This window comes from Eptesicus fuscus, chromosome 22, assembly GCF_027574615.1.
Source record: "Eptesicus fuscus isolate TK198812 chromosome 22, DD_ASM_mEF_20220401, whole genome shotgun sequence".
Classification (NCBI taxonomy): Eukaryota; Metazoa; Chordata; class Mammalia; order Chiroptera; family Vespertilionidae; genus Eptesicus; species Eptesicus fuscus.
The window spans coordinates 41,928,444-41,955,132 of record NC_072494.1 but is presented as its reverse complement, the minus strand read 5'-3'; the positions used below and the strand labels follow the sequence as shown (position 1 = coordinate 41,955,132).

The 26,689-nt window shown below is 56.4% G+C and overlaps 1 protein-coding gene and 1 pseudogene across 1 annotated transcript in view; one reads left to right on the top strand and one right to left on the bottom strand.

The window, feature by feature from the left end:
• The first annotated feature begins 94 nt into the window (after positions 1–94).
• Positions 95–26,689, top strand: part of UCK2 (uridine-cytidine kinase 2) — a 57,353-nt gene continuing 30,758 nt past the window's right edge. Inside the window, exon 1 of the mRNA XM_054711746.1 lies at positions 95–266. Within this exon, the coding sequence (XP_054567721.1) occupies positions 171–266 (96 nt within the window). The 5' untranslated portion in view covers positions 95–170. The remainder of the gene's footprint in view (positions 267–26,689) is intronic.
• Positions 6,879–7,424, bottom strand: LOC103296504 (M-phase phosphoprotein 6-like; annotated as a pseudogene).

Here is a 26,689-nt window from a genome sequence, read left to right as displayed (position 1 = left end):
CCGGGACCGCAGCCCACACCGGATCCGAGCGGCTGGCGGCGGCGGCCTCCCGGGCGGCGGCGGCGGCGGCGGCGGCGGCGGGGCGGAGGGAGCCGGGCGCGGCGGGCGGGCGGGGAGCGAGGGCGCGTGCGTCCGCGCGCACAGGCCGCGGAGGAGGGGCGGCGCGAGTCATGGCCGGGGACAGCGAGCAGACCCTACAGAACCAGCAGCCCAACGGCGGCGAGCCCTTCCTGATCGGCGTCAGCGGGGGCACGGCCAGCGGCAAGGTACGTGGGTCCGCGCTTCTGCCTCCCGGGGCCGGCGCGGCGCCCGTGGGCAGCGGCCGCGGGCCGTGTCAGCTGCTGCAGCCGCCGCGTGGCCCGCGCGCCTCGCTGCTGGCGGCGCTCCAGCGCGGACTCGGGGTGCGGCGGGGTGGCGGGCGGGTACCGGGTGGTCCGAGACTCGGGGTGCCGGCCACCCCCGCGGGGTCTTTTTCCCGGCGCCGCTCACTCGTGGCCCGGGTCCTGTGGGGGAGGGGCGGCGGCGGCGGATGCTTATTGTTTTGCAAGTCCGCTCGCTGTTGGGGAGAGGGCTCGGAGTGGGGTCCCCAACGAGCCCCCAGCGCATCCCTTTCCTGGCCTCGCGGGGACACGCGCCCAGCCGCGCAGCCCGGTGCCCACGGCGGAGCGATCGGGACCCGACCGGAGGCTGCGAGCGCGCGGGGCGCGTCCCGGGAAGGGAGCCCCGCTCGGGCTGGGATTGCAGGGCTTTCCGGGTGAAGTCCCGAGAGCCACAGGGATGCGGTGGCATCAGTGAGATGGCCATAGACGGGGCTTCCCTTTATGGCTGCGGAGGAGACGTGGCCGGCTTCCGCGGGAAAGTTCCTTGGCGCCACGCTCCGATGCCCGCGGCGTGCGCGCTGGGACCCGCGGCGAGGGGCCGTGTCCGCGGGAGCCCCCTTTCTTTGTGCTCCCCGCGAGGAGAGGCCGGGGGACGCTTCCCCTGACCCCGGGCCGCTGCTGCAGGTGGGCGAGGGCGGCGTCCTCCCAGACGTTCCTTTCTTTACGCCCCGAACTGCCTGTAAGGCGGCTGCTGCTTCCCGTGCCGTTCCGCCACCTCCGTCCAACCTGGCTCGGAGCAGGGCTCCCCCGGGGCGCCGGCCAGAGGTGCCCGGGCGGAGCGAGCTGGGAGCGGCCGGCGCCATGAGAAGCCACCACGCGGCTGTCGTCCCGGAGCCACTCGCCGGGGCCCCTCCATTTTGGTTCCACGTTTTCCCTCCGGGTCGGGCCAGACGCGGCCTCTGGCCCGGGGGCTTCCTCCCCGATGAAGCTGGCCCGGTCCCCAGCTCCCAGGGCTGGGCGTCTGCCCGCTTGGGGTCCCTGGAGTTGATGCCGCCTGTGCCCCCGCCTGAGTGCATTTCCTAAGAACCGTGTTCCCTCTTTGCTAGTGCAGCACTCTTACTGGTAATTCAGAGCCAAACCAGGGTTCCCGCTCTTTCAGGAAGCTTGACCCGTTCTTAGAATTGTTTTTCCGAGGCTCATTCCTGTTCCTGGGACCTGTTTTCCGGTTCTTGGGCGCGTTCCCGGCGTGCCCAGCTTGGTGCCTGCCCTGTAATGGGGCCTGGGTGCTAACCCGAGGGCAGTCCTCTTGGGGGAGGAGGCTGAAGCAGGGGTGTGTGTGTGTGTGTGTGTGCGTGCAGCTTTTAGAAGCAAAATGACCTTGGTAATCCTCTAAATAATTCAGTCCCTACAGAGGTGGAAACAGGTCCTCCATTCTCCTGTGTTTCTCAGTGGTCACCTTTCGCAGTTGATGATCTAAGAAGGCAAACTGTCAATTGGGAGGGAGCCGAGAGCCATTGGGGGGCGGTGGGTACCCGCTGTCCCCAATTCCAATTGTAGAAACTCTCAAAAAGGGTCTGTTTTCATGCCGTTTTCAAAGCCTGTTTACATTTTTTGGCATTGATAAGTACTTTGTCATTGTTTAATAATGTTTTTTAAAAAGTCCAAAGGAGCATTGGACTTCTCAGATTCCATATTGTAGCCCCCATGTTGTAGGTATACTTTGATTACAGTCCTTACTGCCTTTCCTTCAGTGAATTCCAATTTTCTCTTTTTAAAAAAAATCCTCACTCGAAGATATTTTTCCATTGATTTTTAGAGAGTGGAAGAGAGAGGGAAAGACAGAGAGAGAAACATCGATGTGAGAGAAACACACATCGATTGGCTGGTTGCACAGCCTGCAGCCAAGCTACGTGCCCTTTTCCGGAATTGAATCCGGGACCCTTCCGTCTGCAGACTGATGCTCTGTCCATTGAGCCAAACCGGCTGAGGCTCAGTTTTCTCTTCTTTACCAATCTTGGTCAACATCAACAAACTGGACCATTTTTAGAAGTCTCGGGCCTGAGCATTGTAGTCCTGGGGGGTCTGGAAGCAATACTCCACCCCCGGGTATTTTGTGACAGATGAGCCTGTTAAAGGAATTTGGGAGAAGACAGAGGGCCTAAGAGCATCATCAGAAATGACAACTTGAGCCCTAGCAGGTTTTGCTCAGTGGATAGAGTGTTGGCCTGTGTACTGAAGGGTCCTGGGTTCGAATCCAGTCAAGGACACGTGCCCGGGTTGCAGGCTCAATCCCCAGTAGGGGGCGTGCAGGAGGCAGTCGATCAATGATTCTCAACATTGATGTTTCTATTTCTCTCTCCCTCTCCCTTCCTCTCTGAAATCAATAAAAATATTAAAAAAGAAATGACAACTTGAGCCCTGGCTGGGTAGATCAGTTGGTTAGAGCACGGTGCCCGATAGGCCAAGGTTGTGGGTTTGATCCCTGGTCAGGGCACATACAAGAATCGACCAATGAACGCATAAATGAGTGGAACAAAAAATCGAAGTGTGTGTGTGTTTTTCCCTCTCCCTTCCTTTCTCTAAAATCAGTGTTTAAAAATGTGGCTCAGGGATTGAGCATCGACCTATGAACCAAGAGGTCACAGTATGATTCCCAGTCAGGACACGTGCCCGGGTTGCAGGCTCGATCCCCAGTAGGGGGTGTGCAGGAGGCAGCCAGTGATTCTCATCATTGATGTTTCTGTCCCTCTCCCTTCCTCGCTAAAATCAATAAAAATGTATTTTTAAATGTCACCTTGAGAGGTGGAAGGCGCTCAGAGCCTCTGGAGCCCAGCACTTGGTTGATCACTTGGAGATGGAAACAAGTGCTCAGGTCTGGATGTGGTGGCCCAGCCAGGGCGCCCGCTGCTGCTGCCCCATCTTGTTTAAGAAGAATTGGCTCGGCTTTTGGAGAGGCTGCAGGCTGGTTTCCGAGGTTGGCTGGGCTGGAAGTGGAAATGTGGAAATGCAACTGCTCTCCCTCCTCCCCCCAGAGGAAAACCAACTCCCTGGCCATCTCTCTGGGGCTCTTAATGTGCCTCAGTATTGTGGCCGCCCTGGGCACGAGTGTTTTATCTCAGACTACATTGTTTTGGTTTGGAGAAGGCAAAAATACTGAGTGCCGCTCCACAGATCACACTTCCTAGTTTGCTCTGTAAATAAAGAAGTAGAACTTTCGAGGAAGCTTTGCTAGGCTGACGTGGCCCATCACTGTGGGAATCGCACGTTAAAATTGAGGGTTGAGAAAGTCTGATCCATGTGAAAAATCAGATTCTTGTCCCTCTCCCTGAGGGAGAGGTCTGGAGAGAGAGCAAGAAGTAACATTGGAAGGGAAACAAATAAATAAAAAAGAGTTTAAATCAGATTTCTTTGCCTGTATCTCCTCTCCTGTTCATTTAAAAAAATATATATTTTTATTGATTTCAGAGAGGGAGAGGGAGATAGAAACATCAATGATGAGAGAGAGAGAATCATGGATTGGCTGCCTCCTGCATGCCCCCTACTGGGGATCAAGTCTGCAACCTGGGCATGTGCCCTTGACCTGAATCGAACCCGGGACCCTTCAGTCCACAGGCCGACGCTCTATCCACTGAGCCAAACCTGCTAGGGCTCTCCTGTTCATCTTTGCTGCCGTTGCCCTGGTGACTTCACGGTCTGGCCAGCGTGGCCCCCCGAGGGTCTTCCTGGGCTCAGGTCTGGCTGTCACCAGGCTTCCTGGAAACCTTTAGACTCCCCTTGGCCTGGACTACAGAGCAAACCAGCACAGCGCTTATCCCCTGGCCCCCAAATGTGGTCCCAGACTTTATTTTCCCATCTCGCCTCCCCGCGCCCAGCGGCCACAGGCCTGTGGGAGCTGCCTCCAGCTCTGGCGCATGGACCCCTCTTCGGAAGGGCTCCAAAACCTTTCAGGCCTCAGCGCTGTGAACACTTCCTCTGGGGAACTTGGTTATCTGTTTCCTTCACAGAACCATCTTTTGTCTAATGCTTCCATAGATTTTCCCCATTTTGCCTTTTACTAAAGGGACTTGCCAAACTGTGGCAGAAAGTTCTGAGTGTCGCCCTAGCTCCGTGATCGACAAACTGCGGCTCGCGAGCCACATGTGGCTCTTTGGCCCCTTGAGCGTGGCTCTTCCACAAAATACCACGGCCTGGGCGAGTCTATTTTGAAGAAGTGGCGTTAGAAGAAGTTTAAGTTTAAAAAATTTGGCTCTCATAAGAAATTTTCAATCGTAGTACTGTTGATATTTGGCTCTGTTGACTAATGAGTTTGCTGACCACTGCCCTAGCTAGTTTGGCTCAGTGGATAGAGCATCAGCCTGTGGACTGAAGGATCCCAGGTTCAATTCCAGTCAAAGGCATATGCCAGGTGGCAGCCCATCAACGATTCTCTCATCACTGAAGTTCGGGTCCTTGCTGAAGGGGTGCTCGTGTGGATGCCGTGTTCTGTGTGTCCAGGGGAAGCGGGACGGAAGGAAAGAAGAGGGGAGGGCTCAGCCCGTGTTCGAGCCACATTCACCATCGAGCCGGTGTGTTACGCAGGCGTTTGCCTGTCTCTTCCTATACAACCGGGTGTCGTGGCTGTTGATGGGTGACATTGGAAGATAAGGCTCAGAGAATGTTTGACTTGAGGTCGCTTAGCTACTGAGTGATAGAACTTGGAGTAGAATCACGATTTTTCCTTCACTGAGCTTTCTCCGCAAGCAGCGACCAGGCCTCAGAGGTGTTTTCAGGGAGGTTGGTCTGGCGGTGAGTAATGCAGATCAGAGGGGGACAGTGCAGTCCCCCTGTCTGTCCCCTCTGAGCTGTGGGCTGTCAGCTCAGCTTCCCCGGGAGTCAGCATCTGCCTTGGGGGATCTGCTTGGGAGGCATCTGCTCTGGGACAGCCTGCTCCAGATGTGCGGCCGCGGCTCCCACAGCCCTGTTCCTGGGACTCGGCTGCCACCCATCTGGCCAGACCACTCAGCGCACACCCTCCTACCAGGGGCTCCCAGGACCAGGAGTGGGCCGGGCCTTCTGTTCCCTCAGCTGGCACCGTGCCCACCATTGCCCAGGCCATCAAGCCCAGGTTTGCTGCGGCCCTGCCACTCTCCCCGGTCCCCGGGCTCTGCCAGCCACACCCCCTGCCGGGCACGCCACACAGTCCCCCGGCCCAAGGGTCTTCCACAGGCTGTTTGCTGGGCCTGGAATGGCCTGGTTCGCTGCATCAGCGGCTGACGGAGCCGGTGGGCTGAGGACCACCAGCCTTTCCTGCTGTGCTGGCCCCACCCAGCGGGTCTCCCTGCGGTTTCCCACCCTCGGTTTCCCACCCTCGCTGAGCTCGCCTGGCTCCACTCAGGGCCCAGTGTTTGCTTCGGCCCGATGTCGGCACCTGGTGTAATTGGGCTTTTATGAGATCCTGGGATGGAGTCAGATTATTGGGGATTTCACTGCTGATGGCCTTTTTGCCAATGGGCTCTGAGGCGGTGCTGTTGGGACTGCTCACGATCGCCAAGGCCTTTTAGAGATGAGTCTTAGTTTTTTTTTTTTTTAATTTAAATTCTTTATTGTTTAAAGTATTACATGAGTCTCCTTCCCACCCCCCCCCCCCCTTGACTTCTCTGGCCGCTCCCACCCCCCAGCACATGCCCTCACCCCCCTACTCCATTGGTCATACTCATGTGCACGCATACACGTGCTCTGCTGGTTCTCTTCCCCCTCACCCTGCCTTCCCTCAGAGGTTGGACAGTCTGTTTGATGCTTCTGTGTCTCTGGTTCTATTTTTTTTTTTTTATGAAAACATGTTTATTACAGAACATTATTTTTTTTCTTATTAATTAAAAGCTTTAAACAAAACCGCTTAATTCCACAAACTGACTTGGTTGCATGCAAATATTTTAGGCCAGAGAGGCATGTTTGTTCTTGATGAATTTACAAAGAATAAATTCTCACGACATTTGATTCCAAAATGTATGAAATGACAACATTGTTAATAATTTTAAGTAAAATGCAAACCTAAGAACAATTTAAACACTACTGTTTTTTAAAAAAAATATATTTTATTGATTTTAGAGAAGACAGGAGAGGGAGAGAGAGAGATAGAAACATCAATGATGAGAGAGAATCATTGATCAGCTGCCTCCTGCACACCCCCTATTGGGGACTGAGCCCGCAACCCAGGCATGTGCCTTTGGCCGGAATCGAACCTGGGGACCCTTTAGTCCGCAGGCAGATGCTCTATCCACTGAGCCAAACCAGCTAGGCCTAAACACTATTATTAAGTTATGTGTCAGTTTAAGGTCAGCAATTGAAAATATATATTTAAAACAAAATCTGGAGTAAAAAAATTTTTGGGAAGCAAACATTGCCTTTGTACATTTGAAGATCAAGGGCTGAAAATCCACTCTTGATGAATACCATAGGATGTATAACATCCATCATACATCTGTTTCAAAAACAGCATGTTTCTAAAATTATACATTTCTTTACAAATAAACATTACAATATTGATAACTATAGAGAAACCATCGGAATGAATTCCAAAATATGTTAACTCTCTTAAGGCATCTCTGAGCCATATCTTAAGGCATACATTTTAATCTTGGGGCTTTAAGAACATCTTTGCTTTAATTGGTTTTATGTCTCCATTTTCATCTTCATAATTGGCATGGTTTCTTTTCTTGGCAAACTTTTCCCCCATTGTCCCCACCAAGGTCTCCTGTCTTCTAGCCATTTCTTCACCTGACACATCAGGCTCCACTGTTTCATCTTCAACTTCTGCTTTGTTCTTAGCATTCATCTGAAACATTAATTTCTCAGCCTCAGGATTAAGTCCTCTGAGCGACATTCTTCCATAGAGAAGATCCGCACGTAACGAGAAACTCCGCTCTTCTGTTATGAAACTCTTTCTCGTTAAGCTCTGGTAAATCCAAATACCAGTGTCTTCACTAATGATTTTCTTTTCTTCCTCTTCTAGTTGTTTCTTGGTTTCTGAGTCATGTCCCCTTTGCATGAACGTCATGCACAGCAAATTCTTGGACAACTTAGTCTTACGCTCAGCCGCCATCCTGGCTCCTGCCGGGGTCCGGATCTCCGCTACCTCTGGTTCTATTTTTGTTCATCAGTTTATGTTGTTCATGATGAGTCTTAATTAAAAAAAATTTTTTTTTTAGTTATTGATTTTGAGACATCGATTTGCTGTTCCATTTATTTATGCATGCATTGGTCGCTTCTTGTTATGTGCCCATGACCTTAGCGAATCGGGACGATGCACTAACCAACTGAGCTACCCAGCCAGGGCGGGTCTCAGTTTTTTCGATCAGTAAAATAGGTTGGAGGGTGTATTTTTGCTAATAGTTTATTGATTTATTTATTTTTTTAAGACAGAGAGGAAAGGAGAGGGAGAGAAACATCTATGTGAGAGTGCAACATCGATTGGCTGCCTCCTGCACGCCCCTCCTGGGATCGAGCCTGCAACCCGGGCCTGTGCCTTTGACCGGGAATTGAACAGACAACCTCCCAACCAGTGGCCACACCGGCCGGGGCAGCCCTTCGATTCTTACAAAATTATTTTTTATTTGTGACTAAAACACATTTTATATATTTTTTATTTTTGGTAAGAACGTTTTATTTTTAAAAATCTTGTTTTATACACGGGGTTTATGGACCTTGGATGATATTGGTGATAATCGCCTTGGGGATAATGCAAGGCTGAAGGTTTGGTTCTATGTTAGTCTTTTGACTCTTGATTTAATGACCATCATGTTTGGAAAAGTTATCCTCTGAACAGATCCAAGGACAAGAAGCTCATCGTTTGCAGGGCTACACCCCACGATGGGGCCACCCCCAAGGATGGCAGTGGCTTTTGTCAAAAATGAGCCAGAAAATGTTCATCTTCCCTGTTGTCCATCAATTGTTTTTGTAAATTAAGGTGCTTCATTTGTAGTTTTTTACGTAATGTATTCAAAACCCACTAAACCCTCATTTGGCATGTAAGTTTCTGTTTGCGAGTTTTATTGCGCAGCATAGTGTTTGGCAACAAAGTTGCTTAACAGTGGCAACATTTTCAAGTATCTTTGTAGTGGAGAGATTGATCATTTAATTTTAATACGTGTAGCCCTGCCCCGGCGACTGGGTTGGAGTGTTGTCCTGTACACCAAAAGGTTTGTGGGTTTGATTCCCGCCCGGTCAGGGCACGATCTAGGTTGCCAGTTCGATCCCTGGTTGTGTCTGTCTGTCTGTCTGTCTGTCTCTCTCCCTCCCCCTTCCTCTCTCTCTAAAATCAATAAAAACATAATCTCAGGTGAGGATTAAAAAGTAATTTTGATACATATTTTCTTTCAATCCTACATACAACAGCAAGTCAGAACTTTATTTTTCAAAGTAAAATATTTCCAAATGAACAAGTAGCGGCAAAGTGTCCATGAAAATAAAAAGGAAAAGACAGCATTTTCTCAGACAGAATCAAGGTGTTAACAGTGTCGGGTGTTGCTAAAAAGTCCCAGGCAGCATTCAGTGCACGCGCAGGAGGAGTCCGTCTGACGTGACCGCTCCCCAGAGAGAGCCCACGCACTCACAGCCGGAAGGTGCCGTCAGCAGACTGTTCCGCACGGTTAGCCGAACAGCGTGCGGAGTCCTAGCAGCACGGGGCTCGGGCCCTGGAAGCAGCCGCTGGGTTCTGCACGGGCTTCGAGAATTCCGAATGGTGATTGCGCTGACACCGGCGGTTAGAAAGGACCTTCCTATAGGATCGTTTCTGTTTGTTTTAAAGCATTTGTTTTCACATGCTGCTCCCCAGGAAGCCGCAGGAAAAGTGTCAAGACTCTGTGACCTCGCGCTTCCTGAGGACCTTCGTCCTCTCAGGGTGACGGCGGCCCCTCCACCACAGCCTGCAGGACGGGGGCCACACCCCCTCTTGCTGCCGCACCGACTTCACAGGATTCGTGGCGGAAGAGCCGTCACCCGCCCTTCGGGTGACTTGTGGCATGTTACTGAAGGGCTTTTTTTCTTTTTTTTAATGTTTTTATTGATTTCAGAGAGGACCAGAGAGGGAGGGAGAGAAACATCATTAACGAGAGAATCATCGATCCTCCTGCACGCCTCCCACTGGGGATCGAGCCGAGAACCCGGGCATGTGTCCTGACCAAGAATTGAACCATGATCTCCTGGTTTATGGGTCGAGACTCAACCACTGAGCAACACCCGCCAGGGCACTGTGGGGCTTTTATAAGAACTTTGCCTGGTATGTCCGTGGTGGAAGCGTAGGAATTCTGTGGGGGTGAAGCAGGGCTGTGCTGATGGCTTTCATCCGTGCGTCCGCTAGCTGTCTGCCTTTGGCTGTTTCCTGCCCTGGGCTGAAGGGCGGCTTTGTCGGGCGTGGCGGTCGTTCTGTGTGCGCCTGCCCACCTGGCAGCCCAGGGTCTGCGGGTGGCGCTAGGTGCCCCGCCCGCAGCGGAGGGTCAGGTCGGTGGTCTCTCAGGACGCAGCGCTTGTGGTAGGCTGGGTGCTAGCGTGCCACCGTGATTCTGGACTGTGGTCTTCAAACAAGTTTGTAACCATAAGATGCAAAGAAAGTTTTGGTTGGAAAAACGCTTTATCTTAACGCACATTTTTGTTCTCTTTTTATTTTTATTTTATTTTTCTTGTTTCTGTCGCATATTTTGACATCAATTTTTTTCATCCTGAGTAAAGAGTTGCAAACTACGTGATTTTTGATATATTGCAAACATTAACATTTTATAATAATAACTTCCATTCTTTTCAATGGACCTGGTAGGCTCTAAGCACTGTAATAATTTCACTCATTGTCACCCGTTTAAACATTGATGAATAAGCTCTCACTTGAATCAGAAAAGTTCATTTTTCTTTTTTTCGCCTGGATACCCTATTTCAAGGTCACGTCCCCCACAGTGTTGGTTTCACTCACTTGGATGCTGACAGTCCTCGGGATCAGCCTGCCTGCCTTGTGCAGAGTCTGTGCACTGGGGTGGTTGGTTTCCTGTTCTCTTGAGCCTCTTCAGTGTTCACCTCTTTTGAATACATCACTGTGGTTTTAGCATAAATTAGCCAAAGCTAGGTGCATTCTGATAAGTCATTAAACGTAAGAGGTGGACTAAGGTCGTTGGTTTGTGTCGAGAGAAACCAACAGGCAGAGGGCAGTGGACGGCCTTCTGTCGCATCAGTCGCTCCGTTTCACCTTTCACGTTGTGTTTTTCTTTTTTAAATTTAAATTTTTATTTATTTATATATTTATTGATTAAGGTGTCACATATTTGTCCTCATCCCCCCATTCCTATCCCACACCCCTCCCCACGCATGCCCCCACCCCCCTGTTGTCCTTAACCATTGGTTAGGCTCGTATGCATGCACACAAGTCCTCTGGTTGATCTCTCCCCCCTACCCCCACCCTCCCTCCCCTCCCTCTGAGGCCCGACAGTCCGATCGATGCCTCCTTGTTTCTGGGTCTGTTCTTGTTCATCAGTCTATGTTGTTCATCATTTCCCCTAAATGAGTGAGATCATGTGTTACTAGAAATATACTTATAAGAACCGAATGTGAGACGAGCAATAATAGTTATGCTGAGAGGCAAATGAATCAGTCTGTAGTGAGTTTCTTTCTGGACCAACAGTTCTTTTGAGACCCAATTTCAATGTACACCAGTTCCTTATGTGTACATGTCAGCACTGACTTTTCAGCTCTGGATAGTGGACAAATGGTGGTAATGCAGGTCCGACTCCCTCTGGTTTGGTATCGCCCGGACCCAGGGGCGCGACCTCACCCAGACCTGGGACCCAGCATCACCCGGGCCCCGGGGCGCGGCCTCACCCGGACCCCGGTGCGCGCGGCCTCACTCGGTCCCGGGATCCAGCCTCACCCGGACCCAGGGGCGTGCGGCCTCACTCGGTCCCGGGCTCCAGCCTCTCCCGGACCCAGGGGCGCGCGGCCTCACCTGGGCCCCGGGCTCCAGCCTCTCCCGGACCCAGGGGCGCGCGGCCTCACCCGGGCCCGGGACCCAGTCTCATCCGGACCCAGGGTCACGGCCTCACCCAGATCACGTTGTGTTTTTATACGTTTTTATTACTGATTTTACAAAGAGAGGAAGAGAAAGGAATAGAGATAGAAACAACAATGAGAGAGAAACATCATTGATACATAATCCATCGGCTGCCTCCTGCACGCCCCCACTGGGGATCGAGCCGCAACCCGGGCATGTGCCCTGACTGTCAATCGTACCAGAGACCTCTTGGTGCCTGGGCCAACGGACCCTCAACCGTTGAGCCACACCGGCCAGGCGGGACCGGATGTATTTTGTGGAGTAGCCAGCTTGCCCCTGGCTCCTTTAATTTTGCTGAAAACGGGAAACTGGAAACGTTGTGAAGGGCGTGTTAGTCCCTGTCCCTCACGTTGTAGCGTCAGCGCTGTGTTTCAGTCCCCCTCTGTGCGGCCACTGGCTTAGGCACCTGGGCTCCAGCCTCACTGTGCCAGTTTCTGGCTGGGTATCTGTTCAGTCGTCTCTAGAAGGGGGTCCTCTCAGCCCTGACACTTCATAATTCTGCAGCTGGCCGGGAGTAGCCTGTACGTTCTCAGTACGGCTCGCACACACCACGTACTTCGTGAGTCCTCGGTTCCTCCTGCTCGGTGCGGGTGCCTTTGTCATCTGGTGGGGTCTGACCGACTGGCACCCTGCCGCCGGCCTGCGTGCACGTCCCCTGGGTGCCAGCGGGCTTCTCGGGGCCGTGACCCTGAGCGTGTGTCTGCTGTGTGGTGGCCACAGGAGCAGATCGCGGTAGAACTCCCTGCCTGTGGGCCTGCTAGTTTGGTCTGTCCCCTCTCCAGGCTGAGCTCGGCACGGGCCGGGTCCTCGCTGTTGGCGGAGGCTAGCACCTGTCTGAGCAGTGTGTCCTCTTTGTTTTTTTTTTTTTAAATATATTTTATTGATTTTTTTTACAGAGAGGAAGGGAGAGGGATAGAGAGTTAGAAACATCAATGAGAGAGAAACATCGATCAGCTGCCTCCTACACACCACCTACTGGGGATGTGCCCGCAAACAAGGTACATGCCCTTGACCGGAATCGAACCTGGGACCCTTCAGTCCGCAGGCCGATGCTCTATCCACTGAGCCAAACCGGTTAGGGCAGTGTGTCCTCTCTGTAAGTGTCCGCTGGTTAGCCACGGAGCGAGGGCCGTCTCTCACTCCTGGAGTCTCTCCAGGATGCATTGCTGCTTTGCTCTGTGACCTTTTCCAGTTCTCGCCGCTTGTACCTGTTGCTTTGGTTCTGGCTGGGACCTCGTCTTGGGGTCTCTTGACCTGGTAGGGCTGCTGGCACCGTGCCAGCCACAGAGGTCGCGTAGGTGTAATACCAGGCGGATCAGGAGCCTGTTTAATGGTGCATTGAAAAAAAAGCCGCCCAGCCCGTGTGGCTCAGTTGGTTGGGCAGCGTCCCCTTCGATTTCCAGTCAGGCCAAGTGCCCGGGTTGTGGGCTTGATCCCCAGTGGGGGGCGAGCAGGAGGCCGCCGATCCATGTATCACTCTCACACGATGTTTCTCTCTCGCTCTAAAAATCAATAAACAGTACTTTAAACTAATAAAACAAAAATCCCACTGGAGAGAAACCTTAACCCTTTGCACTCGCTTGCTTTTTTCTTGATTCCTTTACTCTAATGCTAACCATGTCGAGTCACACTCGACATCCGAGTGCAAAAGGTTAAGATCTGGCTTCACATTCTTGCTGCGGTGCTACCTCTGTGGGTGGAGTAGATGCTTGTTGCCGGGAACTGATCTGCTCAGGGAATGGGAGGAGAGTTGATCTTCTAACCAGAGCGAGGCTCTTCCCTGTCTTAGGGGAGGGGGACCCGTCATCCTCAGAGGAAAACTGCCGCTTCCCCGCACTTGCCTCAGTCTGCGCGTCTGCTGCTCGGATCCGGGACTGGAGGAGCCGATCGTGCTGAGCAGAACTGCGGACGTGAGACGGGGGCTCCGGTCCTGCGCTCAGTGTGGCTGCGGGAACCGGCCTTCTCCTTACTGAATCGGTGACTCACAGGACACAGGCCCTTCCAGTGCTTCATCCCAGAACACGGGGTGGTGAGCGGCCCTGGTCCCCCGGCACGGGCTGTGGTTACCGGTGTCCGACTGCCGTTTCTGCGGTAAAACAGCGTCAAGGTCTGCGGTGCTGCCACCTAAAGCGCCTTCTGTGCTGGCAAAAGGGATGCGGTACTCTGCCACGGAAGCAGCGACGCCTTGACGGCCTCGGGAGATTTACGGGAGGCTTGCTTGCTAGACCCAGGCGCCCGTCCGTCCGTCCGCCCGCCCGCGGCTCTCAGGTTGGTGGGCCTGGCCTTGGTCTCGGCGGGTTTCTGAGGCGCGTTTCCGTGCATGGCATGTTGGTTGTCTCCAGAATTTCTCCAAGTCCAGTTTGGTGAGGAGATTGGCTAAGGGTGAGGGCATCTCCTGGGGACCCGGCCATTCTTTTTGCCAGAAACCTGCTCTTGGGATGAGTCCGCGCTGGAGGCAGGGAGGCCGTCAGCAAAGCTTCTGGAAGGAGGTGCAGGCTTGAGCCCTGGCCTGGGAGGACGTGGCCAGGAGACGCCCTGAGAAGAGGACCCAGGCTGCCGCGGCCACGAGGCCCTGCGCCCGTGACCCAGAGCTCCAGAAGCCGCCACCCCGGCCTGGGAGCAAGGCCACGGCCCCCATCCATTCTGTCGCCAGTAAATGCTAGTATTCATGGATCTCCTGCAGAGATCCCGCCCCTCAGCTCACGGCCGGGCTGCTCCGCGGGAGCCCCGGGCCTGCAGAGCCCGGCCACGGGAAGGGGTTTAGCGAACGTCTGCTAAACTGAACTAAGTGTGGCCGTTCTCCCGCAGCATCCCCTCCGGTGACCTCTGACGGCAGGGTCCAGGGTCCAGGGTCCTGGGAGGCCGCTCCATCCGCATCGCTAGCCTCCTGCTTAGACAGGACCTCAGCTGCCGGTTGGAGGTGTGACAGGTGTGGGTGGTGCGGGCCGCGCCGTCGGAGGGCAGGAGGACTTGGAAAGAGCTCAAGGCTGTGGTGTGGCTTTGGTGAAGTCACCAATAACCCCGTCCCCTGACCTGTTTTGTGACGTTGACCATGACCATCTCTGGGGGCGGCTTTCCCGACGGCACCACCCCTGGCTTCCTCTCCCTCACCGGTCTCGCTCGATCCCCGGCTCTCCCTGCACATTGTCCCCCGTGTGACACCGGCTCCAGGTTATTTCCTGCCGTGACTCGGTTCTGGGTTCCTCTCCCACTTGCCCGGCTGTCTCCTGGGCATCGCCCCCTGGCCTTCTGGATGGAGCTCGGGTTATTCAGAACTAGACGCTCATACCTGACCTCCCCAGCCCCAACCACGCACCTGCTGCACGGCCTGTCCTGAGCCTGCCCCTCTCCAGCCTCCCTGCAGCCTCCACACCCACTCGGGGTCCCCTCACTTCTCTCTGAATTTCTCTTGAAATTGCTCCCCCCCCCCCACTCCACCCCCATCCCACCCCTGCATCTACTGCTTCCTGCCTTCCCTACTCTGCAGGGGCCAATTTTGCCAGCCAGACCTCCCTCACAGGGGCCCTCCCTCGCAGCATCCTCCACATGGCTGCCGCCCCTGCCCCTGCCCCTCCCCTGAAATTCCTTAGTGGCCGCAGCCTCAGCCTGGCCTCCCACCCAGTCCCTCCCGAGGGCCTCGCCCAGCCTTCTCCGTCTCAGAGCTCATCTCCAGGCCTCCGCACCTCTGGATCTGTCCCTGCTTCTGCTTGACTTGCCCCTCCCCTCTAGTCTGTCCCTCCACCTCGCCTGGCGAGGTTCCGTGCTGCGTCCCTCCCTCTGCCCGCTGACTTGTCTTCCCAGTGGCCCCGGGTCTGACCTCTGCGCTCACTGTGCCTAGAACATCCCAGGTGCTCAGAGTACTTGAGTGACTGTAACGAGGTTGTTGCTGTGAGTGTGGGGCTGAGTTCATAGGGCTTCTTCTGAGTCATTTTTGTTTTCATGCTGCCACCAGAATTTGATCCGAAAAGTCACTCTGACATGGTTCTGGGTTGATGTGCTGCTGAGCTTCGCGGCAGTTGCTGTCTGCGTGACCCGTAGACTCCGGTCGCCGTGCAGTGGCGGGAGTGCACGTGGGAGTGGAAGGTGCCAGGACACCCGGCGGGGGCGGCAGGGGCTGTGCACTCCTGTTCTGGAACGGGGCGAGTACAGAAAACTTCAGCCCTCAGCCTTGTGAATTTAAACACGACTCGCTTGTGGACAAGTCAGCTTAAACCCCGTGCTTACAACCACACCATGCTTTTCTTTCTTCCTTTAAAAAATATATTTTTATTGATTTCAGAGAAGAAGGGAGAGGGGGAGAGACAGAAACATCCATGATGAGAGAGAATCATGGATCGGCTGCCTCCTGCACGCCCCCACTGGGGATCGAGCCCACAACCTGGGCAAGTGCCCTGACTGGGAATCGAACTGTGACCTCCTGGTTCATAGGTTGACACTCAACCACTGAGCCACGCCGGCCGGGCCAAACCAATGCTTTTTCTGTTGAGCTCTTAGGCGGGTGTTTGAGGGTCAAGAAGTTGTTGGCTCAGGGGTCTTTTAGGGGTAGCATGAGTTTTTAATTTATTAGGAAGAACTTTTATCACATTCCCCTGCTCTTCCCCCCCCCCTTCTTCTTTTTTTTAATCTTCACCTGGGGATATTTTTCCATTGATTTTTAGAGAGTGGGAGAGAGGGGGAGAGACAGAGAGAAACATTGGTGTGATGTTGGAGAGACACGTGGATTGGTTGCCCCTCTGCACCTGCCCCGACTGGGCCGGGGATTGAGCCTGCAACCAAGGCACATGCCCTTGACCGGAATGGAACCTGGGACCCTTCAGTCTGAGGGTCGGTGCTCTATCCACTGAGCCAAATGGGCCAGGGCAACACTTTCTTTTTCTTCATCAAAAGTAGATGTTCTCTTGTGAGACACTGATGTGGATGTGATGCCGCTGGAGGGCTGCTGTCACTGTGCCACTTTCCTGCATCGTGTCATCCTCTCCGAATGTGTCTGTGTGTGTGCTTCCTCTGTTTCTTTTCAAGGTACTTCTGTTAATAGCACTAGCTACTGCTCTCTGAGCACGGACTGCTGTTCTAAGTGTGTATTCGCTCCGCTCATCCTTCTGAGGGCCCCGAGCGGTAACACTAACCGTCCTCGGTTTCCAGGTGAGGAAGGAGCAGAGGCCTAAGTGACTGTCTCAGGAGCCGTGAGCGCCAAGGGCTGGGCTGGAATTGGCCCATGCGGCCTGGCCCCAGAGTCCGGAACCCCCGGGCGCTCCCGAGTCTCCGCGGAACCTCGCGGGCAGGCGCCCCTGCCTCCCGGCGCCCAGCACAGCGGCCTCGCCCCCTGCCCCCCGGGCACCTGGTGTGTGGAATGAACCTGAACTACGCGGTGAAACGTGAAAATGAAACCCTGTTTCAGCGCCCTTCCTCGGTGCCTTATGCTTGGTTTCCTCATAAAGGTCTTTCAATGACAGCTATCCGCCAGGCACAGGTGTCCTCCTTTTTACATAAGTGTTCCCTCTCGGGGAACGGTTTTCTCCCTCCAGGACTCCGTGGGGAGACGAGACGTTATCTCAGCCGTGCACGGAGAACACGCTGTGAGGGGGTTGTACGGGAGCGAAATAAATGTCGGCTTCCTTGCGATCTGGGGAGTGTTTCCGCCCCGCCCGCAGGCTCCCGGCCGTGCTCCTGCCAGGCTGCCCCCGCCTGCGCTCCGTTCTCACTGTAGACGCCATGCCGGGAGGGAAAGTTGATGCTGCTGGATGCTGAGGATTTGCCCTATTTGCAGTTTTGAGCATCCTGGCTTTGACTGAGCTTTCCCTAGTTCTTGTAACTGTGCTGACGAGAAAAAGATAGCCGGAAAACTGTATTTTTTTAGAATAACATTTGGGAGGTGGTTCGGTCTGTCTGTCCTTCTGCCCTGCCAGTGGGAGCAGAGGGGTCCCTGTGAGGCAGGGCCCAGGGGCCACGTTTTGCTGGGAGAGTGACCGTCAGCACAGGGAGCTTGAGGACAGCGAGGAGCCCTTCCTGACCGCATGTGACCACGCTCGGCCACGGGGACCTGAGGCGCCTTGCCCTAGCGCAGTGGTCGGCAAACTCATCAGTCAACAGAGCCAAATACCAACAGGACAACGATTGACATTTCTTTTGAGAGCCAAATTTTTAAACTTAAACTTCTTCTAACGCCACTTCTTCACAATAGACTCGCCCAGGCCGTGATCTTTTGTGGAAGAGCCACACTCAAGGGGCCAAAGAGCCGAATGTGGCTCGCGAGCCGCAGTTTGCCAACCACGGCCTTAGGGATTGGAAAGTGGTGGGTGTGAACACAGCTCCGGGGCTCTGTGCACTTCTCATTAGGGCACGTGGTGCTCACCCTCCCCACTCCCCCCATGGGTGTCGGCTCAGCCTGGTGCAGGGCACCTGTTCAGAGGAAGTGAACACGGTGGTGGGACCGCAGGGTCCAGCCTGCTCGTCCCCAGCGGAGCCTGCTGTCTTGTAGCCTGGAGCCGCCCGCACCCTCTAACTGGCCATTCTGACTTCCAAGCACTGCTGCTTGTGCGCATGTGCCCTTGAACTCTGGTGAAAGTTAAAATCGTGTAAAAAAAAGGCAAACTACCGTCTCAGCGCTGCCACTCCCTAGTGCACTGGTGTCATTGTTTCTCCTTTATTCGTGTTTTATATGTGTGTGTGTGTGTATGTACATGTGTGTGTGTGTGTATTATTATTATTATTATCTTAATCCTCACCCGAGAGTATTATCCATTGATTTTTAGAGAGTGGAAGAGAGAGGGAAAGACAGAGAGAAACATTGATGTGAGAGAAACACATCGATTGGTTTCCTCCTGCCTGAGCCCTGACCAGGGCCTGGGCCGGGGAGGAGCTGCAACCGAGGTACGTGCCCTTGACCGGAATCGAACCCGGGACCCTACAGTCTGCAGGCTGACACTCCATCCACCAAGCCAAACTGGCTGGGGCGATTCGTGTTTTAAAAGCACGCATTCACACTATTTCCTGATGGCCCCCTGCAGGGTCACGCTTTCTTTATGGACCGCCATTGTAAATGGTTAGGTCTTAACAGACTCCCCCCCTTCCTCTCGCTCCTCATACACGCACATCGGGGCTCGGTTCAAGCAGCAGGTAGCGGTTTAGTTCTGACGTGTAACCTGCTCACGTTTTAGCTGCTGTTCTGAGTGGAAGAGAACGAGGGGGTTTGCTGATCTGCCTTTCGTTATGAGTGACGTTCGAGAGTGTCACGTGGTTGATTCTATTTAGATTTATTTTGTGACCCGCGCATTTTGCTCCTCGCATTCGTACAGCCGTTCTCGAATCTTCTAAAGAGTTGGTACAAAAAAAAAGAAATGGTAGAAGCTAATGTTCTGGGAGAAACATGGGGCTGTAGGTGGACTGGGACTTGGGAGGAGAAGTGGCTGGTCTGCAGGTCTCCGTGGGCTCGGTGCTGGCAGCCCGGCCCGGCCCCTCAGGCTGATGCCCTTCCTGGGAAGGAGGCCTCGGCTGCCTCTGCAGAGCGTGGGCCACGGGGCCTCCTGGGCAGTCAGACATTGAGGGGGGGAGGAGGTGGGAGAATTCGGGTGTGGGGAGCAGCTCAGCGCCCAGCAGGTCACCCCGTGACCTTCATGCCCACCTGTGTTTGCAAAGTAAAAGGAAAACGACATTCCCCTAGTCCGACCCTTCCCCTGTCAGGCGTATTTATGATACGTTTCTGTCTTCATGAACAATAAACAAAACACGCCAAACATTTCCATTTCTGAAAGTATGACGCCTGCCGGCTGGATTCAGTGTGTGCTCCCTGCCCGCCCGCCCGCCCGCGTAGGCAGGCAGGGGCTTTCTGGGGAAGGCACCCCACCCAGGCGAGGCCCTGCCCGCCTCCCTCCGGAAGGCCCCCCGCCGGCGCGCATTCGGTGGACAGCTTCCTTCTCGCTCGTCCCCGCTGTTCCCCAGTGAACAGTGGGAAGTCTTTGGGGGCCGCGGGGCCAGGTGTGGGCTTTGGCACAGCTGCTCGAGCGCCTCGCCCGCTGCACCCTCTGTGCCTCCTGCTGGCGCCGCACTTGCGCGCTCGGCTCTGAGTGCACACGCGGCTTCCGGAGCGGCCTGTGCCCAGCGACGGGACCGCAGTCCATTCCCGAGCTCCCTTCTACAGCTCCATCCTCGGTGCGACGGGCTCGCGGTCAGCGCTCCCTGCTCTCTGGGAAAGGGGAGTTAGGGTCCCACTCCGTCCCCCTCCACGTTGGGGTCCCAGCGGTGAGGCAGAGCGTGCCCTGAGAGTTCCTGAGGGGAGGCAGGTGGCTGTCCCGCCTGAGACCACGGAGGAGCAGCCGCGGCCGCGAAGCCTCCCCTGCCCAGGGCGGGTCGGGCGGGTCGGGCGGTGCGGTCTGGGGTGTTACTAACGTCCCTCAGGGGTTCCCACGCGGCCCCTGGGAACGCCCCCTTGGGTTTCTCCGGGGGCCCGTGGGGCCTGATACCCAGGAGCGGGCAGGCGGTTAAGGTCCCGGCACAGCCCCACCTGCACAGCTGCCGCGGCCTCTGTGGTGGGCTGTGTCCCCGCCCCCTCGGCGGTACACTGTACATGGCTAACTCAGCCTCTTTAAAAGACGATCTTTCGAATCTCTTTAGATTTAGAAAACTCTGTATTTTCCTGGTTTTTGTCCCCACCGCCCCACTCGGCTCTGCATCTCTGCTGGTCAGGAGATAGTGCCTCACTGTACTGCAGTCCTCAGCGTCCTCCTCTCCCCGTTCTCCTGAAGGCCCCCCCCACACCCACCTTAGGAGAACATACGGGAAGATTTGTACTGGGTGAGGGTCTGCGGAATGCTTGCTGGGCACCTGCACCCGGGGCACTGGGAGGAGGAGGACGGACCGTGTGTGGGGGTGACCTTGCCACTTGGCAGCCCCGAGCAGCCCCGAGCAGCGTGTTTGTGGGGCGATGTTTTCTCCCTCTTTTGCACGGTCCTGCCGTGGAGGGCTGGGCACTTGTCCCCTAAAGGAACGGGCATGGGTTTTCTCTGGGATGACGCAGATTGGGGTAGGAGGGCGCAGCAGCCCTGTCCGCGGGCCTCGGGGAGGTCAGAGGCGGTGAGTCAGGCTTTCGGAATTCACTCCCTGGCGCCTGCAGGCCCTGCCCGAGTCTCCATGCATCTTGCAGCAAAGATGTCCCCGGAGACGGAGCTCATCTGGAGCATCAGGCCCTGCCTCCTTGCATCTTGTTTCAGAGCAGCTCATGGTGTGCACTCTCCGAGCCCCGGATGCGGGAGAGGCCCTACTTTCGCACATGGATGAGTGCCTTCCCAGTGTTGCATTTCCTTCAAGGACCCCCAGAACCTCTGTCAGCTGAATCGCACCTCCCGGGTTCCCCCCTGACTGCTGCACACGCAGGCCGGTGCGCTGTGTCTCTTGGAACCTGCGTTGGGTGGCGCGCTGGAGGCCACTGTGTCCGAGGTGGCAGGTAGAGGCAGGGCCACCCGTGATGGAGAACGTGGAGGTCCCAGCACAGCGGTGGGTGGGAACATCTCCTTGTCCCCGGGCAGCAAGGGGCGCTGGGCAGAGGCGCGTGGTAGAGAGAGGAGATGCTGAGCCTGCTCTCGCATTTCCTTTTTAAAAATATATATATTTTTATTGATTTCAGAGAGGAAGGGATAGGGAGATAGAAACATCTATGAGAGAGAATCATGGATTGGCTGCCTCCTGTGTGCCCCCTACTGAGTATCAAGCTGGCAACCCAGGCATGTGCCCAGACCGGGAGTCGAACCTGGGACCTCCTGGTGCATGGGACGATGCTCATCCACTGAGCCATGCTGGCTGGGCACCCTCGCCGTTTGCCATCACCTGTGAAGTGGGAGGTGTCTGTGGCGCCCGGGGATTGAGAGAATAACGTGGAAAGACTCTAGCATGGAGATGTTTTTAAACCATGAAGAACTGTCTGTGCACCCTGAGCATGGAAGAGTTAGGGCTAGGTGTTAGGACAGCGGGGTGCGTGTGCTGTAACGTGCTGTACAGTGGATGCTGACCCCAAGGCTCCGCGGTCAGCCTCTGCCCCAAGCTCACGGCGCGCAGGCGGCAGGCCACAGGAAGCTTCTCTCTGAAACCCGGTTTCTCAGCTGATTGGGGCCCGTCGCAGCGGCCGGCAGCTCAGCGCCGGGGTGCACCTGCCGCACTGAGTGTCTGTCTCATGCCTAGAACTTGGCATTTTAGGTGTTGCATGAGTTTTGTGTGTTGTCTTTAATTTCCCCCCTAAGACACTTGTGATGAGCTTTAAAGGCGTTGAACTTAAAAACATAAACCCCTTTTAACACTCCACGCGTGGCTCTTAGCCGCCATTCCGTGTGTGTGTGTGTGTGTGTGTGTGTGTGTGTGTGTGTGAATCCTGCACTGGCCGAGGTGACCCTCAGGACAGACCTGGAGGGGTCCAGTAAGGGAGCGGTAAGGGAGCGAGGGGCTCGGTAAGGGAGCCAGGAGCTGTGACACAAGGTGGTTGTGTTTACTCGGCCGGGTGGTGATTCACTGTTAACCTCCCGAACTCCAGCTCTGGGCTTGTCTCGGGAGCTGGAGCACTTTAACGGAGAAATGAGCTAGAGAGCGGTGCCACTGCCGTGGCCGCTGCAGGTGTCAGCGGGGACCGTAGCTAGAGCCTGGGGACTGAGGCTCTGCGAGGACACAGCCCTCCCCGGCGCTGGGACTGGACTGTCGTTAACGTTTGGGGACGCGCAGATGCAGCCGAGACTCAGAAGGCGGTCCATTGCCCTGGCTTCGTTCTCTGCACAGAGCGTGTGTTCAGGCTGTGCGGTAACGAGCTCTCTGCACCTGCTCTCCCGTGCTCGGAGGTCACCCACCGCGTGGGAGCGGGTGGGGAGCCTCCTCGCCCTGCTTGAATCCACGGTAGGCGAAGGCTCAGCCCTGAGTGCCTTCCCGGGCGCACACTGCAGCAGGTGGGGCAGTGCGAGCCTGTTCTCCTGAGTCCTTGTTTCTGCGAGCTGCTGAGCACATCCAGGTGGCAGGCAGGCTGTGTCCCTGTCCCGGCACGCACCGATGAGTCAGGCTGGGCAGAGGACAGATGGCTGGTGTAGGGATGACGGTGCAGTGAGTGAGCGCATGGCTCGGTGCAGAGCGTGGCGGCGACACCCACAGGAGCCATGACTGCTGGGGGGCGGGGGTGAGCAGGCACTGGGAGTGACGGCTTCAGGTGGAGTCGGCCAGATTGGAAAGGGGTGGGGACACGGGCTGGCGTTGCAGATGGAACTGCAGGGCTGGGAACAGCGTGTGTGCTCACTCCAAGGCGTGGCGGGCGAGAGGCAGGAGCAGCAGGTCACGGCCCCGCGTGCCAAGAGGCACTTGAGTGGCGGCCGGCGGCCACTGGGCACCACCTGTTCCTCAGCTGCTGCCCTGCTGGTGCTGGCTGTCCTCCGGCCTCCCGTCTCCCCCGCCCGCTTTGCCTGAGCTGCCCATGTTGTCCTCCCACACTAACTGGCCAGATGCCCTCCGCCCCAGGCGTGGGTCCGTTCACCCGAGTCGCTGAGGCAGGCGCGGGACCCGCTCCGCGCCTTGGCCTCTGGATTAGCCCTCTGAGAACGGAGGAAGGTGGGTTTGGTGGGAGGACTGGAGAAGGGTTGGTCTCTCCAGGCCGGCAGAGAAGCCCCAGTTAGGGTCCCAGGTGGGCGCGAGGCGCTGCTGGCTTCCATTGTGTGTTCCGGCCACTGCAAGGGGCGTGTAAGGATACAGAGCGGCCCGTTCACTTCCATCCCGAGGTGCGAGATCCCGGTCCTGTTTCAGGGGAGAGAGTGGAGGCTCAGGGGCCTAGGGAACGTGTCCAGGGTGCTCAGCCGATGGGGATGGAACCAGGGGTTCACCTGTGGCCTGTCCAGCCCTTCCCGTGTGCCGGTGCCGGTGCCGGTGCCTCCCGCGTCTGTCGGTGCTGCCCTGGTGCCAGGCGGAGAGCGGCTGCGGTTCCCGTCTGCGCCCTGGCAGCCTTGCCTACGTCAGCTGCTTTGCTGGCAGGTGGATGAGGGAGCAGCCAGCTGTTCTCTGAGGCCTGGAGCTGGTCCTGGAGAGAGTGGCCAGGTCCAGGGAGGTTATGCCAGGCCCTGCAGCACAAGTGCTGGCATGTCGCAGAACGTGCTGAGTCAGCAGCTCCGAACCCCAGGCTGTAGGTACGTGGTTGCTGCCCCGGCCTGGTGCCCTGCCCTCAGCCGGAGGCCCAGCTGCAGGTGTGCCCGGGCAGTGGTCCTTCTTCCTCACCTCCCAGCTGTCCATAGTGGCCAGGCCAGGCGCCCTCCCTGCAGATGCCTCCCCGATGGGGCCCGGTGGCCCGGAGTACCAGGCACCAGCTCGTCCAAAGCTGCGAACGGGGCTGTGGGGGCCGAGGCTGTTTGAGTCCCATCTTCCAAGGCCTCGGGGGCTTTGTGAGCAAAGTGAGTGTCTGAAGGGCAGGACCCAGCACGGCTCAGGTGGTCGGGGTTGGTCAGTCCCCTCCTGCCAGATTGCTTTCCGTTGCTGACAACACGTTAACAGCCGTGTGGTTTGAGGAATGAGAAAGATGAGACGGTTCCCTGAGTGGAGACCAGAGGACACAGGCTGTGTCTGCTGGGAGACTGATGACACCTGCACGGAGCCAGGCTCTCCGAGGGGCCATCCTCCCGTCCCCCCTGGCTGCTGAGAGTGGCTGCTGACACGGTGGGCGCCCCCGGGTTTTCTGGAGGGGAGCCCCTGGAGTCCAGAGCTGGCATCTTCCTCCCAGTAGCAGGTTCCTGCCTGATTGGTTAACCCTGGCTGCTGTCTGATTGGTTAACCAGCTTGTCCCGCGGCCCCAGCTCTGTCAGTCACCTGCCCCGGCCCCAGCTCTGTCAGTCACCTGGCGGCACCTCAGGCCGGACAGCTCCTGTAACAGGACCGACCGCCCCCGTCGGGCCGCCCAGGGCTGCGGCCTCCTGGCCCCAGGTCCTCTTCTGTGGGCTGCTGGATGGAGCCCGGGCTTTCGCCTGCATGGGTCACGGCACCGTCACATGTTCTGTGGGGCAGACCCCCTCATGGACTTTCACCGGCACCCGCTGACCCCTGACTCCACGAGGGCGGTCGCGCCGCAGGGCGCTTGTGATGGGCACCGCCGCTCCTGTCTGCAGGCTGTGCGGGCCGCTTGCCGCTCTGGATCCCGCATTCTTTTCTCCACCTCGTCCCGCCTTCCCTGGCCTGTCCCGAGCCTCCACACCACCACTGCCCAGCTGCCTTTTCCCTGCTGAAGTCTCCCCACTGTTGCTGCAAGGAGAGAGGGGGCCGCCCTCGGAGCTGGCTGCCCCTGCCATGGTGTGTCGTGTCTTACAGCCAGCCCCTTCTCAGTCTTACCTAACGTCTCCTCACTTCCCTTCCCTCGGGTTTGTTGGGGTCCTGGGATCGTGATGACAAACCAAGATCTGAGTCACAGGACCCGCCTCCATCCCTCCCACCTCCCCAGGTGGAAGCAGGGGCTGGAAACTGGTTTTTGTTTTAAAAGAAGAAAAGAGAAACAGCAAATACAATTTGTGTCTTACAGCAGTGAAATGAGCTAGCTGCTGTATGGAATGCTGAGTACTTGTCACAGGAGGGGGTCCCGACCTGCGCCCTGCAGATGGAGAAGCTGGGGCTGGAGGGTCCCGGCCGAGAGCCTGTCTCCTGCTCGGTGCTGCCCCGCCTCCAGGGAGCACGGCCGCTTTCCTGATGTCACTGGCGGTTTCCGTAAATCATGTCCTCGCTGTCAGCGTGCTGATGGAGGATGGGGTGGCGCTGGGAGGCAGAGCCTTCGTCTGTCTTTATTCATAAACGCTCCCCCCCCCCCCCCCCGAAGGCCTTTGCTTGTGGAAGGGAAGGTGCTCCCGCCGGCCCTGGTAGCGGCCCTCGCTGAGCCCTCGGTGCCCGCAGTCTCTTCACGGGCGTGTCCCTCGTTCTCCGTTTCCTTCCTTCCTCCGAGGAGTCTCGGTGACACAGTTCTCGGAAGCTCGACCTTCGCCTGGGCTGCAGCGGCACAAACACTCCTTGAAGAGTGGCGGCCTCGGCCGTCGGGGCCGGGACCTGGGTAGGGCTGCCGCCTGCCACGTCCCCGGTGCGCCGTGCACCTGCCGATGGCGCATTCGGGCGCCTGGAGCCCGAGGCCCCCTGCAGCCTGCGTCTGGCCCGGCCCCGTGGGGCGGCCCCTTTCAGGAGCAGCACTGGGGAAAACGCAATTTCAGGGAGAAGATTGGAACCTCCAGGCGGCCCTTGCTTCTGTAGGAGCGGTGAGCGCGTGGGCCTGAGACGCACGGCCGCTCTTCCCTAACTGCCCGAGCGGCAGGGCCGGGCGCTGGCCGCCCTCAGAGCCGCCGGCGGGTGCAGCTGCAGCTCACAGTCCCGTGTCGCTGCAGGATCGCCTGGACAGGACACACCTTTAAATGACGGTAAAACCGCCCGCAGAGACACTCACCGTGGTCCCCGCGGTCCTTTCACTGGAAACGCGGAGGAAAAGCTGCTTAGATTTGTGTGTAAAACACAGAGCGAGGACCTGTGAGTGAGGCTCTCCCTGCAGGATGAGCAAAGCGTGACTTAAGCCTTTGCACTCGCTTGCTTTTTTCTCGATTCCTTTATTCTACTCGGGATTTAATTTTTTAAATACCCCAGATTTTACAGAGCGCGGCAGTAGAATAAAAAACTGGAGTTTCTTTTCATACAGACTTATTTATTTGGATTTTTTTATATTTCAAATTATTGATACATTCAATACAATTCGACATACGAGCTGCTACCGATGCTAACCGTGTCGAGTCACACTCGACATCCGAGTGCAAAAGGTTAAACCAGGGACCGTGGCAGGCAGCCGGCTGCAGAGGGTCCGGTCATGGAAGGCTCAGCAGTGCGTGGCCTTCCTCCCAGCGGCCGCTCCTGAGCACTGCGAGTTTTTTGTCTGGTTCTCAATTGTCCGGCCAGACCAGGGCCGTGGGAAGCGTGTAAGGATGTGCGAGCCTGTGGGCTCGAGGGAGGAGCGTGCTGCTTGCCAAGGGCTGTCCGTTCGCAGGGCTGCCCTGCCCGGCGCCAGGCCTCAGGTGTGCCGTGGTCTGCTGGGCACGGGGGAGAGGGCAGGGGCGGGCGCTGAGCCCTGTACGTGCCTGAGGGGTTCTGGGGACGCACAGGACTCACGTGGGCTGGTTTTCCACCTGCATCTGACCTGCAGCGGCCTTATCCTCTCTTTGTAGACGGATGTCTATCTGACCCGCAGCACGGGGTAAGCGGGCATTAGACGCTGTGCTGGGGACCTGGTCCCCACGCGTTTGAATGGAAAAATGTCCCCGTTTTTGTACAATCCGCAAACTGC